At 43.3% G+C, this 16167-nt stretch overlaps 1 protein-coding gene across 4 annotated transcripts in view; it reads left to right on the top strand.

Annotated features, from left to right (window-relative positions):
• The window catches only part of TLN2 (talin 2), a 465831-nt gene that overhangs the window by 430604 nt on the left and 19060 nt on the right, over window positions 1–16167 (top strand). For all 4 annotated transcript variants that reach the window (XM_032174074.2, XM_032174073.2, XM_058427409.1 and 1 more), the window contains 3 exons: window positions 468–575; window positions 10052–10157; window positions 11015–11139. In XM_032174074.2, the coding sequence (XP_032029965.1) occupies window positions 468–575; window positions 10052–10157; window positions 11015–11139 (339 nt within the window). The remainder of the gene's footprint in view (window positions 1–467; window positions 576–10051; window positions 10158–11014; window positions 11140–16167) is intronic.

Here is a 16167-nt window from a genome sequence, read left to right as displayed (position 1 = left end):
TCAGGCCCAGGGGTGAGAGCCTGGGCTTAATTAGCCTGTGAGCAGAGAGGGGCTTTCAGGACCCCTTAAGCTGCTAAAGAGAGGCAAAGCTGACCCTAGGTCAGTACGTCTCCAGCTGTAAGCACTGATCATGAATCTTGCCTGGATGTTTTTGTGCATGTGGAATTTTTTTGCATTTCAAAAAAATGTGGGGTGGGAAAAGGAGGAACAAAGGTCCAGATTGAGCTGTTTCTATCATTTGGCCCCAGGGCACTAACAAAGTCTACACACAGACTGCATCAGAGGGCCTGCTGTGGGCACGTGGGAGGTGGCAGGAGGACGTAGAGGAGAGATACCTCTTCTGTCCAGGGAGTCAGGGCAGTTTCTCAAGGTCACCAGGGTTAAGGTCTCCTGCCTCTGAGTCTAGGACTGCCCAATACTGCTGGCTTTTCCCATGTTAAGATTTCAGCATTCCTTTCTCTCTCCAGCAAGCATCCTTCCACCCTGATGTCAGTGACGAGGTGAGAACCAGAGCCTTGCGTTTCGGGACGGAGTGCACCCTCGGCTACTTGGACCTCCTGGAGCACGTCTTGGTGGTAAGAAAGCGCATGAGTCAGGGCTGGGGAGTAGCTGTGCCCCTCTAGCTGCCCTGGCTGATTCGAACTATGCTTTCCTTGGGAAGACCTCTCTCAGAGCCCTGTCCAGTGCCACTGTGAGGCTGAGACTGGATTGAACTGGAATCTCCCCTGATGCACTGATCCAGCACACTGAGCTAAAAGTGCAGTCTGGATGAAGTTGCAGTTAGAATTCAGGAAAGCCCAGTTCTCTCATGCACCTAAAAGGCAGGAATAGCATGTAAAAGGAGGAGGGAGCAGAGTGAAGGACAAAGTGGGCGGGCGGCCAGTGCCAACCTGAAAAAGTATCAGGAGGTCTTGTTAGGAAGCCCCCAGTACATCCTGCAAGGACATGGAAGGCTTCTGACGGAGCCATGCCAGCCTCCGTGGCAAGTGAGGGAGGCTGCCAGTGCTACAAGTGGCCCATCAGCCCTTCACAACTTCCTCCCATCCTCGAGTGAATGGCTTAGATCCCATCGAGAATGACTCCCCCAGCCTAGGGTGCCTAGTGTGGAGCTGGGTTAGGAAGGCATAAGCAGAAGACACCAGGCAAGGGTGTAGATGGTCATGGCTGGTGGGCTGCCCACATGGGAGCCTCAGTTTGTGCAGTTCCTAAGGAGGCTTGACTCGCTACAGACCCTAAGGACCAAACCACGGAGCACCAAGAAGTAGGTACAATGTGTATCTGTCTCCGTTGAGTTCAGTAGCCATGTTTAGAACCATGTAAGGTCTAGGGCAGGCGTTGATAGTCAGGGACACCCCCAGAAGAGAGTTGATGATGTCTCCCCTCCATCACTGCCCTTGCTCTTACCAAACCTAACAAAAGAGATCCAACAAGCCACCTTTAGATACATAATTCACATATCTAGAGGAGGAATGTCAAGCCCTTCATTTGCTGGGCATTCTCAAGTTTTCTCATTCTGTCTTTGTGCAGCCATGAGGCTTATAGGCCAACAGAATGATCTGAGACCCAGAAAGCTTGTCCCTTGGTCGAAGTCACCCATCTATTCAGCAACAGAGCTGGATCCAAATCTCAATTCTTACTATTCCCAGCTCTGGGCATTTTACTGCCTCCTTAGAAATAAATTATCTTCTGATGCTAAACATTTTAGGTCATTTAAGGGATCATTATTTTTATTCTTTATCCAGGTAACTATGGTCAATTCTGAAGTGCATTTTTTGGGAAAGTAGCCAGTCTGGGGTTACTAACATTGAGCTCCCAAAGTCTGAACCCTTGTAAATAGAGATCAGTGTATCATATGTAGGCCAAAGAAAGACATCCTAGCCAGTCAGCATTCACGGGCAAGAGCCTCTAGCTAGACAGGTTGGGAAACAGTTAAAGTGTTCAGTCTGTAAGTGTGCCTAGCAGGAAATGGAGGTTAAAGAGAATAACACCAGCAAAGCTTTCCAAAGACCTCTTTTTCATTATGGAACAGTATATTCTGAGTCATATAGAGCCTTGTTATAACTAAAAATTGGACAATAGGGTGCAATCAGTAGATTTAGAAGCTTCAAGTTCAAATCCTGGTTCTGCCACATAAGTAGCTACATGGCCACTGTGTTGTCTGGGGTGCAGTTTCCTCAGATGTTAAACAGGCAGTTTATTAAGGATGAAATGAGCATGTCTGCAAACCTAGGGCTTTGTGGCCAAGCTAACATTTGCTGAATGCCTTATTAAAATCTGCCGAGAGCGGTGGCTCACGCCTGAATCCCAGCACTTTGGGAGGCTGAGGCTGGTGGATCACTTGAGGTCAGCAGTTCAAGACTAGCCTGGCCAACACTGTGAAACCCCATCTCTACTAAAAATACAAAAATTAGCCAGGCATGGTGGTGGGTGCCTGTAATCCCAGCTACTCGGGAGGCTGAGGCAGGAGAATCACTTGAACCCAGGAGGTGGAGGTTACAGTGAGTCCAGATCACACCACTGCACTCCAGCTTGGGTGACAAAGCAAGACTCCATCTCAAAAAAAAAAATAATAATTAAATAAATAAATAAAAATCTGCCACTGGGAAGGTGCCATTTCTGGCTGGTGGGTGGTACTTGCTAACGGTAGGCTTGCAGCAGCAGTGCCCTCTGCCTCCTAAATGGGAGCTCTCCCCCTATGCTCCATTTTTCTCCTTATTTTTTCTCTCTCGTGCTTTTGCTGTTGTCTTGTTCACTTGGGGGGAAGGGAGGAGATACAGGGATCCTCGTATTTCCATTTCACTTCTCCCCAGTTCCATTTCTTAGTTGAACCATATTTTCTGCAGCACCTGTGCAGCATTGATAATGTACATGACATCTATGGGTCCAGGCCCTGCACACATGGGCCTCAGGTTGGCAATCTGTACCTTTGCCCTTGGTGAGTCATTTAACAAGAATGTCACTGTGTGGGGTCTGCCTCCAGCTTTATGTCTGACACATACAAAGGCCTGGATGGAAATGGAGTGAAGGTCTCCCCTTTCACTCTCCAGCAAAAATACAGCTGTTAGGGGAGAGGAATTCTCTCTTCCTAAGGAAGGGCAGGTGCCAGCACTTGTCTTAGGGAGAAGTTTCTCTCAGGGGAAAGGAAAATGGAGCTCTAACGGGGTCACTTCCCTGACTGCATGCCGACTCTAAACCCTATCCCAGTATCCGGGAATGAGGTGTTGGATCTGCTCAAGTGCTTCCTTTCTCGTCACTTTCCCTCTCCATGCCCACCTTGTTTGGGTGAGCAAAATAAGACAAGGCTGTCTTGTGTGTATGGTGTGCATCTGTCCGAGGGGCGGGCAGATGGCTGGCCTCCGCCTGAGGGGAGGCCGAGAGGCCCAGGATCTCTAGGAACATTACAGAAGGTCTAGGAACTCTCCCAGGCCACACATTCAGAGACTCCTGCTTAGTGGCCACCCAGTCGCTATGTCAACATCAGCCCTGATGGTAAACGGCAGCTTTTTCTGTAACAGGAAGAAGGGCACTTGCTGCAGGGAGACCCACCATCACAGGTCATTCAGGAGGTTTCATCTCATGGAGGCTGGAGATTGGAAGGAGGGAGAGTGACCACCACTTTCTTTGCCAGGGCCTAGGCAAGCACAGATTGCACTTTGTGGCCAGATGTACTTCTCTGGTGACCATTGACATTTTAGTTGATTGATTTTCTGTTATGGAGTCTTCCTTGTATTTTCTGTAGAACCAGGACTCTTAAATCTTACGTGTTACAAACTTGGGTGGTTGATATATCTGTTAAAAACCTGCCAGCTGAGTTTCTTGTCCTCGTTGTATAGAATTATTGTCATTGTAGTTTGTAACTATGGTAGAAATATCAGTGTCCTAGTTCTCTAAGGCCATTCAGAGGTTTAGCGTAGCTGGTACTAAAATGAAATCACTAATAGGAAGAAAAACTAAATGATAGTAAAACTATTCCTATAAAAGAAACAGAATCCATCTCATCTTTTGCAATAAGGATTTTTCCCCCTTGAGACTGAAAAGATCCAAATATATTTTAAGGATAAAATTGTCAAAAGTTAGCAACTAAGTGTGAGAAGCAATGAAAAGGAAGATTAAAAGTTACCTCCAAAGTTCTCCAGCTCCAAGATTAGGATCATGGTAATGCTAGTGACAGAGCAAGACAGAAGAAAGGGAGATTTTATAGATAAATCTATAAAATTTACAATGCGCCTAAGTTTAATTAGGCACACTGTACATTTGATACATTCTCTAGATGTAAAGATGGAGGAGATATAGTTCTAGTGCTGGCAGTTGAAGGCTTTTTATTCATGCATATGGGTTTTTTGTTTTTTTTTTTTGGGACGGCGTTTTGCCCTTGTTGCCTAGGCTGGAGTGCAATGGCGTGATCTTGGCTCACTGTAACCTCCGCCTCCCGGGTTCAAATGATTCTCCTGTCTCAGCCTCCCAAGTAGCTGGGATTACAGGCACGAGCCACCAGGCCTAGCTAATTTTGTCTTTTTTATAGAGATGGGGTTTCACCATGTTGGCCAGGCTGGTCTCCTAACCTCAGGTGATCTGCCTGCCTTGGCCTCCCAAAGTGCTGGGATTATAGGCATGAGCCACCGGGCCTGGCCAATATGGGGTTTTATTAAGAGCATACAGTATAAAAGACAAACATAAAAGAATAGAGTCAAGGCTAGATCTTGAGAAAACATGAATCAGTAGAAGGCAGGAAAAAAATTGGAGAAATAATGGAAAAAAGGGGACTTCAGAAATATTTGCTGAAAGAAGGGGAATATAAGAAAAAGACTTATGATTTGGGCTTTATGGTTGATTCATTAAGTCATCGTTTATTTTATTGACTTCCTTCTATAGACCACACAAAAGAAATATAAGCTAAGCACATAATGGCCCTTGCCTTCAAGTAGCTCCTAATCCATTTATAATCTAGTTAGTCTCCCTCAGTGGTCTTGGTTGTTGTTTATAGAATGTTAAAGAGTGAAACAATCAAAGATAAAACTATCAAAAAAAAAAAAAGAATTTTCCCCCTTGAGGGTGACAAGCGCTGATGGCTCGGACATTCAAGGATGTGAATGAAATAGCATTATTTATTTATTTGTTTATTAATGTTCATGTATTTTTGTTCCTTAAAAAGCAAGACAGTCTTTGACGAGTATTTTCTAATAAAAATATAGGCGGAAGACAAGGCTCTGTTTCTAGGGAATTATCATAAACATAGAAAAAATACAAGTTCCTGGTGAAAAATTATAGAAACCCCCACAACAGTATTCGGTCACCTAAATTGTGGTGACATTGGTCATTGTCTTAGGTCTGCTGCCAAAAATAAGTTCACATTCACACCGTTAGCTTTAACTCCTAGAAATCTGGGTTAAAATAAGGATAAGAAAGAGGAGTATTGTTTCACACTGAGGGTCCTGCAAGCAACAAGACTGACCGGCCAGTGCTGTAGGAAGATCCAACAAGAAATGAGGAAAATGAGAAAGCCCAAGCCTGGGAAGTAGTGTTCATTTTCAGCGGGGATTCTAATGACAATCAGAAAATGAAAGCCAAATTGCTAATCTAGAGAAGACATCAGAATTTTGTTGAAATTCTTTTTAGGGTAGAAGAAAAGAATATCTACTAAAATTTGATTAGTTATTTGCAGGTGATGGATTTAAAGAGCAATTAAAAACTGGAGATTTTGATTCTCTCTGTCTCTCTCTCTCACACACACTCACTCACTCACTCACTCTGCCCTTCACTCAGTTCTTTGGTCTCTGCAGAAAGACTCTGTGTGATCATATGACCATGGCCTCTCCATTCTGAAAGAGAGTTGACTTAAACCAGACTGTACCTGTAGATCTTAGGGTAGTCTTCTGGAAATGCTTGGAAAATTGATCCCCTGTTTTTAACAATTCGAGGAGAATCGGTGGAGATTCCTGAGAGCTGAAGAAAGGTCAGATAATTGTTCATTTTTTACAAAAAGGGAAAGAGAAAATTCCAGAAATCAAGGTTTAGAGAAAGTGTCCAGCAATCTGCAGAAATAAGTTGAGGTCATTTTCAGGTGGTACATGGAGAATCGGGGATCCTCTTCAGTGAGCTGCTTTTCTTAAATCTCGGCACATAAAAATATGCATGAGTTTATGGTGTCTTAGCCTTGTCCTGTTAAAATATCTAGAGCCAAGGATTCTTAGCCTTTTTTGGTTGGTTTGTATATTTTAGTTTTTCTTTGGAAAATGCTTAAATAAATACAGAAACTAATAGCAGCATCCATGTACCCACCATGTATGATTGACTAATTTTGTTAACAGTTCATCCTGTTTGCTTCAGATGCTTATATTTTAAACAAACATACCAATAATAATACATTTTGTATCTATTCCCCCTCCCATTCTCTCTTTCCCTCTGTTATAGATGCCAATGACTATCATGATTTCAGCATTCTTCATCTTTTGTGGGTCATGGGCCCCTTTGAGCTAAAAGCCCTGGGTCATTTCTTGCCTTCTGCAACCGTCATCAAAGAAACATCAGCACAGACACACAGATTGATCCCCAAACTGTTAACAGGAGTCACAGACCCACAAAACCTAGTTAGAACCTTTTGGTATTTACAGACTCCAAATGGAGAACCCCTGGCCTGGGGAATCCTTTAGAGAATTCAGTTAACTCTCAACAAACACAGGATCTAATTTGGACAGAGCCATCTCCCCGCTGCCCTGAGAGCTGCTTTATGACGCTTCGGAGATGTCCATTTGAATGATGGTGGCCTCCTGCATTTGCTGTTTGCTGGTTTATCATAGAGGATTTGTATTGCAGGACAAAAAGCTGCTGCTTTGCCTCTGCAATATTCACAGTTCAATATTTGCAGTTCAATATTTCTGCAAAACCAGTTTGAGATCTTTGGCAGGGCTAAAATTATCCTCGCTTCCACTGGCAGAGCTTTAATTTGGATCTGTCTATTGTCTGCTGTCAGAAATCATGTTGACTTAATGGCAGAATAAAAATAGAACTCCTTTTCCCCTCCGTTATCTAAAGCTCAGGTTCTTTATCAGGGCTGTTCCCTGTCTGAGGGCCGTCATGGTGTACACTTCTCACCAAGGGCGCTCTTTTTAGAGACAGAAGTCTTTCATCATTCCACTCTGTGGGAATGTTGGTAGAAGTATGTGAACAAACATCCTTCCCTTGTCTTGAGCTTAGGGGAAAATCATTCAGTCTTTTGCCATTAGTTATGAGTGTGGGCACCATACCTTTAACCCTTTGCTTATTCATGCTGTGTTGGCCACTTTAGAGAAACCATTTAACAATGCCTGTGGACTGCTTAGCTACTGAGATCCTGAGCCATAACTATTAATAACCTGGTAATCTTACAGCGTATATTGTTTCAGACAAATATGGTACAAACCTTTTGCAATTAAGTGGTGACAAATGCCATCATCTAAGTCTAGAGCAGTGGTTTACAACTATTAAGAGTCACCCAGGGAACTTAAAAAATTCTTAAGCCCAGGCCACACACCAGAAGAATTTTATCAGTAGCTCTTTATATATATATATTAATTTGTATAATCTCACCACAGCTCTATAAGGGAAGAGTGTTGTGGTCACTTAATAAACAGACTTAGAGAGAGGATAAGTACCTGTACACAGGTACATTGATATTGACTGCTGAACCTATGCCTAACTAAATTGCCTGCCCACTGGCTGTCTTGGAAAGTAAAAGGCATTTATCCCCCTTCCTTCTACTTCTCCATGGCTCCAGTGTTCTTTTGGAACTGGTCTAGGAAGCCATCATAGTAGGACTTGTCCCAATAATGTATTGGTCTGCTTTTCACTCATTAATTCATTTGTTCATTCAAAGGTCTGTGCTGAGTTCTTAATATCTGCAGAATGAGATATATATATATATATATATAGGCCCTAGTGTGAGAGAAGGAGAATCACAGAGCAGCTGGAATCATCATGGAACAGCAGCAAATATGAAAGAAGTATAAAAGATTATAAGAGGAGGGAAGATGAGGATAGATACATGTGAAGTAATGCTCAAAGATTATTGACTAATCCATTTGTGCGTAGGCATAATGTCATCTGTACACTGCCGTGTCTAGGGCTGGTCATCGTGTAACCCATTGACTCCTCTCCTCGGTTTTTTTCTAAGCTTTCTTTATAGTCATGGTGCAAAGGGGTTAGTCCTGGTGTCTAAAAACCATCTTTCCAGATTGCTGAGATAGACTGTGCTACCTGGGCAGGGGAAAGGAGTGTGGGGCACCAAGAAGGGAATTAACATTTAATGAATGTCTGTTGTATTCCAAGCATTGTGAGAAATACTCCCCATGTGTTATTCCATTCGATCTTTTTGTTTGTTTTTTGAGATGGAGTCTCACTCTGTGGTCCAGGCTGGGGTACAGTGGTGCAATCTTGGCTCACTGCAACCTCTGTTCAGGCAATTCTCCTGCCTCAACCTCCCGAATAGCTGGGATTAGAGGCACCCGCCACCACACCCAGCTAATTTTTATATTTTTAATAGAGACGGAGCTTCACCATGTTGGCCGGGCTGGTCTCGAACTCCTGACCTCAGATGATCCACCCGCCCCAGCCTCCCAAAGTGCTGGGATTACAAGCATGTGCCACTGCGCCCGGCCTCCATTTGATCTTTGTGCAAGCCCTGAGACATAGGCATTATCCCAGCTTTACAGATGAGAAAACGGGTTTAAAACCAGTAATGGAGGAAGCCAGGTTTGAACACTAAGTTTGTTCATTTCCAAAGCTGATGCTTTGTCCCCTACTCAGAGGCTCCAAAATTGTGCAGAGATAGACAGCAGTTATACTTCTCTCCCGACTGTCTGAACATTTCTAAATCTGAAGATCACCCTTGGGAAACGTGAGAAAGAGATAACAGAAAAGAGCATTGGAGGAAGAATTTCAACATGAGGAAGGGATAGGATGGTGTGCACCAGAATTTAGATCCCTGGCGGAAGATGGGGAAGAGCTCTCATCCTGTGTCATAGTTCCATTCATGGATGAGTTTGAGAAGAAATCAGCTGGGGATGTCTTGAAGGTGTTTAGGATAGTCAGTACCTTTTTTTTTTTTTAATCCATAAAAAACAGAAAGCAAAAGACAATTTTTGAAAACCTTTGAACTAATTCAAAAGAGGGCAAATCCTCAGGACTTCTACCAGGAGAGCTTGCAGTCAAAACTCTGGAAATAAATGGATTGTTTTCTCAAGAATGATCCTCCTGATAAGTTAGTTGTTGCTCACTTAGGGATTTTGTCTCTAGGACTTGAGTGGCACATTTCCTCTGGTCCTTTATTTTGTCACAAGTACTGATCGGCCCATAGCTTGGGGCTTTTGCCTTTACTCAGCATGTTCTTTTTTTTTTTTTTTTAATTTTTATTTTGTTTAAAGACTGAGTCAATCTCTCTGGCCCAGGCTGGAGTGCAGTGATACAACCACTGCTCACTGCAGTCTTGACCTCCTGTGCTTAAGAGATCTTCCCACCCCAGCCTCCTGAGTAGTTGGGACTATGGGTGTGTGCCAGCATGCCCAGCCAATTTTTAATTTTTTTTTTTTTTTTTTTTTTTAGAGATGAGCTCTTGCTATGTTGATGAGGCTGGTCTTGACCTCCTGGGCTCAAGCAATCCTCCCGCCTCGGCCTCCCAAAGTGCTGGGATTACAGGTGTGAGCCACTGTACCCAGCCAGAATGTTCTTATAGTTTGGGTAATTTTCAGGCGCATGTGTGTGTTTTATGTACAAATAAAGGACAAATGAACGTCCAAATAAAAGACACGTAAGGACCTTGTCTCCTTTATGATCTTTAGGAGCTATGTCAGAAGGGACCTTAGAGGCACCGCTGGTTCCCAACCTTTTATTTCTTACATGGGGAGATTGAAACCCAGTGAGTCGTAAGGGTTTTCCACAAGACTCTGAAGTCACTTGGGACAGAGATGCAACTTAAAACCAGGCTGCCTGACTCCACATCCACCAGGAGGAGTGTGCTTCTTTCCTATGCCAGTGGTTACTATCCCCCTCATGCCTCTGACTTGTTCTTCACCTGTAGATTCTTCAGAAACCAACCCCAGAACTCAAGCAGCAGCTGGCCGCTTTCTCCAAGCGAGTCGCCGGCGCTGTGACAGAGCTCATCCAGGCGGCGGAAGCCATGAAAGGTAGGCTGGATTCTCATGTCTTGGTGGAGGGCAGCCTCCCAGGCAGTGCTAACAGAGCAGACTGAGCAGAGGAAAAGCACAGCCGGCAACGGCCTTTAGCTGGCAGATGCAGCCAGGAATACAGTGAGGACTTTCTGCAAGCAAATGGGTTTAGAGTTAGCTTGAAAAAGTAACATCCTCCCTGAAGCAAGTCTTTTCTCTAGTCTTTGTATTAAGTGCTTCTACTTAAATGGTATCCTCCACCTAGAACAACTCACTTCCCTTAGGAGTCTCCCCATTTCTTTTTTGTCTGCATTTTCATTCATCAGGATATTTATTCTCCTTCAAATAATACTTCATGTTTTGAAAATGATGCTATCTGAAAACATTGTTTGGACACCCTTTATGTTTATGTAGAAGCAATTAACCCACCTGGGAAAGGTCTTCTCACCAATTTCCTTTACTTTGAATTAAGGTGAGGGGTCATTCCTCCTGGGTTCCAGGGAAAAGAGAATGGCAAATTCCTGTGTGACCTACAGCATACTGTAGTGTCTCCTGAGGATGCTTACTTATATTCATGAGCTTTAAGTTCAAAGTCAGAGCAAGGCTCAAGCCTTGGTCCGTGAGATCATTTTTGAAGCTGCTTGGTGACTGCCCTGTGTGAAGGGCCATACACACAACTGATTTAGAAAACCAGGATTAGCACCCCCACCCCCATCCAGATGGCCTTTATGAGAGACGGAAGGAAGGTTCCTTAGGACAATGCAGGTCAGGCTCCTGGAACCTTCATGCATGCAAATCCAGATATTGTTTGTAATTAAGCCAGTGCCCTGAGGTCTGCAGCTACCAAGAATCACCTTCTTTTGGACTGATTCTAGGAACAGAGTGGGTGGATCCAGAAGACCCAACTGTCATTGCAGAAACAGAGTTACTGGGGGCTGCAGCATCCATCGAAGCTGCTGCTAAGAAGTTAGAGCAACTGAAGCCGAGAGCAAAACCAAAAGTAAGTGTTCATTTGTGGTTGGCTGTCCGGTGTCAGTGGGTTCTTCCAGTGGGTGGCTGTGAAGTGGAGCTAGGAGTGCTGCAGGGAGCTTGGCTCCTTCCTTATGGTCAGACTAGCAAGCAGAAAACCGGATCTACCTGCCTGGCACTGCTTTAGAGTGTGGGGGTAAAAAATGGCTGATGAGTCTTTCAAGTTAACCACCCAGGAAAATTCCTCTGGGTATCCAAAGGAAGAACTGGGGCATTTGCAGTCTTGATTTAGTTCCATTATCTAAAGCAGGTGTTGGATGCTTTCTGTCAGAAGTTGCTGTTACTGGAGAGGAGATTGTTAGCCTCCAATTTTCTGGTTTCTCTTTTGCTTTTTACAAAGAAATAGCAATGCTGGGAATCAGAGGGCAATGAGAACTTCAAAAGTGCACCCATTCTAGATTTTTTCAGTGTATGCTGGAGAGGATGGGTAGCTGGTATGTTTTTTCCATCTATGTTTGTCATGTAGATAACTGTTTAAAACTTAAGATTATAGGTATATGTGAAGAGAAATAGCCATTTAAAGGAAAGAGATAGTTTTGGATTAGGCAGGAGGAAGGACACTTTCTAAATAAAAGGATGACAAGCTAGTGCTGTCTCCAGAGGCAAAGCCCCAACCCTGTTAAGCTAATACCTCCTACCCAGTACCTCCTACCCCACCTTCCATAGCTGTCTTCAGCAGGAAAATGGTAGAACCAGAGGAGGCCTCTTTTTCTTCCTATTCAAGTAAGTCCCTGGTGGTGCATGTAACTCACCTATTTCCAAGGACCCAGATATACTAGGAAATAATATTTGGCTTTTCCCCTCAAAAAAGGGCTGGATTCCACCAATTTAGGTATACCTAAAAATTTACCTATTTTTGTAAGACCAAGGGATGGAGTCTGGGCCCTGAAACAGAGCAGACCACTCAAAAGCAGTCCCTGGGCCAGCGTAGTGTATGAAATAAACACAGACTGAGTCTCTTCAGCTTGGGAACATTCTTAAAACCTTCGAGTGCTTAGAACCAACCTCCTTTACCAACCGCTCTGGACTTGGTAAAGGCACTTAAACGTTTTCTCATCAAGATGTAACTTAAGGATTTGGGCTTCTGATTGTAGGGTTTACCAGGGTTCTCTCTGCTGGACTCTACCTGAGAGTCTTGGGTTGCCTGATATTGTCAGAGTTTTCTTACAAACTGAAGAGCCAAGTGTGGATGTTGGGACAACTCCATTTTCTGGTTACGCCTTTGTTTCTGCTTTGTCAATCAAGTTAATCGTGAATGAAAAGTGTACTTTAAACTTAAGAGTCAACCATTAACTAATATTTAGAGGTTTGGTGCATAATGTTTTTCCATTTCCTTGTCTGATTTATCACGAGTGGCCTTTCTTGGGGAGGGCTTTGTCGGCTAATGCCGAAGCCATGTCAGTTGACACATTCGTTCTCCTGGAGAATTAGCCTGGTGCTAATTTAACATTAACACTTCACCATATTCTAAGAGCTCCTGTTGCAATGTCTTTCCCTTTGTCCTTCCGCAGGGTCCCTCTGATCTCTTGTCTGTCTCTGAGTCCTGGTTTCCCCCTATCTGGTCATTCACTTCACGACTCCAGATGGGAAAACAAAATTATTAAAGTTCCTACCCCATAGGATTATATTGTTATAATAATTAAATAAGATAGATAGTATAAGAACACTGTCTGACACACACACTGACTTGGTAAATAGTAACTATATCACCATTATTATCACCATCATCACTGAAAATATGTCTGGGACTTATTCCCTAGGAAATGCCTGAAATAAAAATTATTCCACTGGCCCCTGAAGAAAGAAAAACAGGAAGCTCACATTGTTCAGTTGCCAAGCATGTGCCAGGCAGTCTTCTAGGTACTTTACGGGAGTCACTCATCTGATCCTTTCAAAAAGTTCATTAGAATCAGAAGCACCAAGAGGCGAATTACCTTGCCAGGGTCCAACCACTGTCACTCAGCTGGGAGGGCTATGTATGGCCCTGGGTGGCAGTTTCAGTGCATACCAGCCCCTGTTTCCCACCCCATTGTCAGAGAAGGCTCGTCTAGTCCCACAGGGGCCATTTGTAGTTTCTGTGTGCCCTTTGAGCTACTAACCCCACCTCTGGGAATCTCTCCCGAGGAGGGAATCCAAGAGGGGAAGAAAGTTGTGTGCCTGTGAGAGATTTGTCTCTTGCAGCCTTGTTTGTAGTAATGAGAACCTGGATGTGGACCAAGTGTCTCCTTGAAGGAATATTATGCAGCTATGAAAAATAATGGTTGCTAGGACTGTGTAGCACGAAGAAAATGCTCATGGTATAACAAAGGATGCAGAATTATGTACTTATGATTACAACTCTAAAAACTCACAGATGAAGAAAATAAGTAGGGAATGTACAAGAATGATGATGGAATTGGGATGATGGAAGGAAGGGTCTGTGTTTTAACATTTTATAAAACAAAGGTTTAAAAAATAACTGCACCTTAAAAATTAATGACTGCCGAAGTAGGCCTGTGAGGACTCCCTACAGTACTCTAGGATCATATAGCCTTTGTGTTTACATTGAGGGTTTTTACAGGAAAGCCAAGGAGTCCTTCGGCCAAGGTCAAGGTTAACATAACTGATGATGTGAATCCTTTGTTTGAGGGTTCTTACCTTAGCCCACTCCCATCATATTAGGAAGGGTGATGGGTACTTCTAGAATGCTTTGCAATGGTCTGAAGTCTTTCTCTGCCTGATGACCAGAGGTGGATATTATCTATGAAACTGTTTTGGAAAACCTTCAACCCAAACCATAGTTTTTGTGCCTAATAGGGCACATTGCAATAACTTTTGCATGAAATATCTTCCTTGCTTTTATAAAGGAATTTATTTCCCCAATTAAAAAACAATAAGGACAATCTGCACCAAAATCAGCCAGTCTTTTGAGTTTTATCACTTCTCTCCATTCTCTCCCAAAACCTTAAAAAAATCCTCAGGGTACTGTAAGTAAACAATTGCTTATTATATCCCTATAACCCTACCCTGGTACACACACATGCCCTCAGTATAAAATGGATGTGTCTTCCTTCTGGGGAGTATTCACACTGCTTTCAGGAAGAGTTTGGGGAGGGACAGTAATTTTTGTCTAAAATGCTCTGCTCACCACCGTCTCAGGTTGCCTGTTTTTAAGGGAGAATGGCTCATGGTCTATGATGATGATTCTGGTATATTTTCACCTCAGGCTCTTAAAACTTAAGCATCACTTTTTGCCTGGAATCTCCCAGACATGCACCGTTGAATCCACTGTTCACCTGGGGAGATGAGAATGTCAGTGAGCGCTGGTGCATGTGCTGACAGTATTGTTAATGGCGCCGTTTCCACATCTGCAGGCAGACTTGTGCTCCAAAGAGAGTTATCGGAGTTGCTGCAAAAGTGACCACCCCCTGCAGCTGTAACCTTCAATACTGTGCCTAGTCTCGAGCTCAGTCAAACCTGGATGCCTTTTCTGCAGGCCTCTGTGTGATATGTTTGATATATTAGGTTGTTATTTAATCCAACTATATATCAAACATATTCCTACAGTGTCTTGCCCTGTCTCCGGGGGTTCCTAATAAAGTTTATAAGGCAACAGGAAAGAACACGTTAAAATCACAAGTAGATTTAGAAGATGGAGCACTCATTACAATTCATGTTATCTTCCATTTCTTCTTGTAGCATTCGAGACCTGTATCAGTATTACTAGATTACTTGCTTATTATAGAAACAAATAATAAGTGTTGATGTTTCATAAGAGCCTGGGGTATTTTGTGTGGCTTAGTTTTGTGCAGTGATGAATCCTTAAGGAATTCAATATGCTCAGTGGAAAAAACGATTCCAACCCATGTCTGTGACACAGAATAAAAGGTCAGGATTATAGCCTCAAACACATCTAGATTTATATTTTGGTTCATTTTTATCCTGATCTTCAATTTAGAAGTTCATGTCAGGGTTTCAGCAAAAATTCAAGGAGCACAAATCAGTTTTCTATAACTTCCCTTTCCACTCACAGTAACAGAATGTATAAAGCAAATCCGCCATACCAACTGCATGGATACTGAGTCAGTGAGCTTTGTACAAACCTTGGATATAGGACTAAATGTATCTCATGAAGGTAATATAATGTCGACTGAACTCTTGAATTTCCTGTTATAGGTTAACTTGTCAGTGGAGGTTGGTAATGTTTAGAATAAGCCAACAATCAGAAAGTAATTTCATAGCCTAATTGACTGTGGCAGGAAGTTTGGGATTATGGTATAGAAAACATTTTTTCTGGTACATAACAGCCTTCTTTGGTTGGTTTTTTGACCTCTTCCTTATAGAAAAGCCTGTGAAGTACGTGTGAGTTCATTCTGAGTTCTCTCAACAAAATACTTTGTGAGCACTGCTTTCTGGAAAGAGTACTGTTCTCAGTGTTTTGGAGGAGAAAAGGTGTAAACAGATGGTTTAAACAGGTCAGTCATGAAAGCTTCCCCTTACTGTGTCTAGAAGTCATTGCCACATTGCTTACAGGTGAATGCATAGTGACAGGGTCACCAGCAGCAACATCAGAGAGGTGATGACACAGGAGAGGGTCCTGTGATGTTGGAGTCCTGGCTTCTGGAGTTACACAATGGAACCTGTCTCTGGAATCCTTCTCCATTGAGAAGCGATCTGTGTGTGTCGGCAGCTGCTCTGTCAGGCGGGTTTCAAGATGCTGCCCCAATCAGTCCCTCCTTCACACAGCTAGAGAACACTAGCTTTGGTTTTGAGTCCAGTTACATTGTTTGTTTGACTGAAATGGCAAATGGCCATGGAAAAGAGACAGCAAGTTATTATGAACAAAGAAAAACATGGTTTCAGAAGGACCTGCAGATGAAGCCCACTTGCTTGAATTGATGTGATTTTCTTGTTTCTTTGGGTAACTTTGTCACTGACCAGCATGTTCTCTGTAGTGATTAATATGGTGAAGGGAAAAAGCAACCAACTGTTCAGGGAGGAGGAGGACAAATACAGCATT

Source organism: Hylobates moloch, unplaced genomic scaffold (assembly GCF_009828535.3).
Source record: "Hylobates moloch isolate HMO894 unplaced genomic scaffold, HMol_V3 SCAFFOLD_14, whole genome shotgun sequence".
Taxonomy (NCBI): Eukaryota; Metazoa; Chordata; class Mammalia; order Primates; family Hylobatidae; genus Hylobates; species Hylobates moloch.
This window is presented reverse-complemented; position numbering and strand designations above follow the sequence as displayed.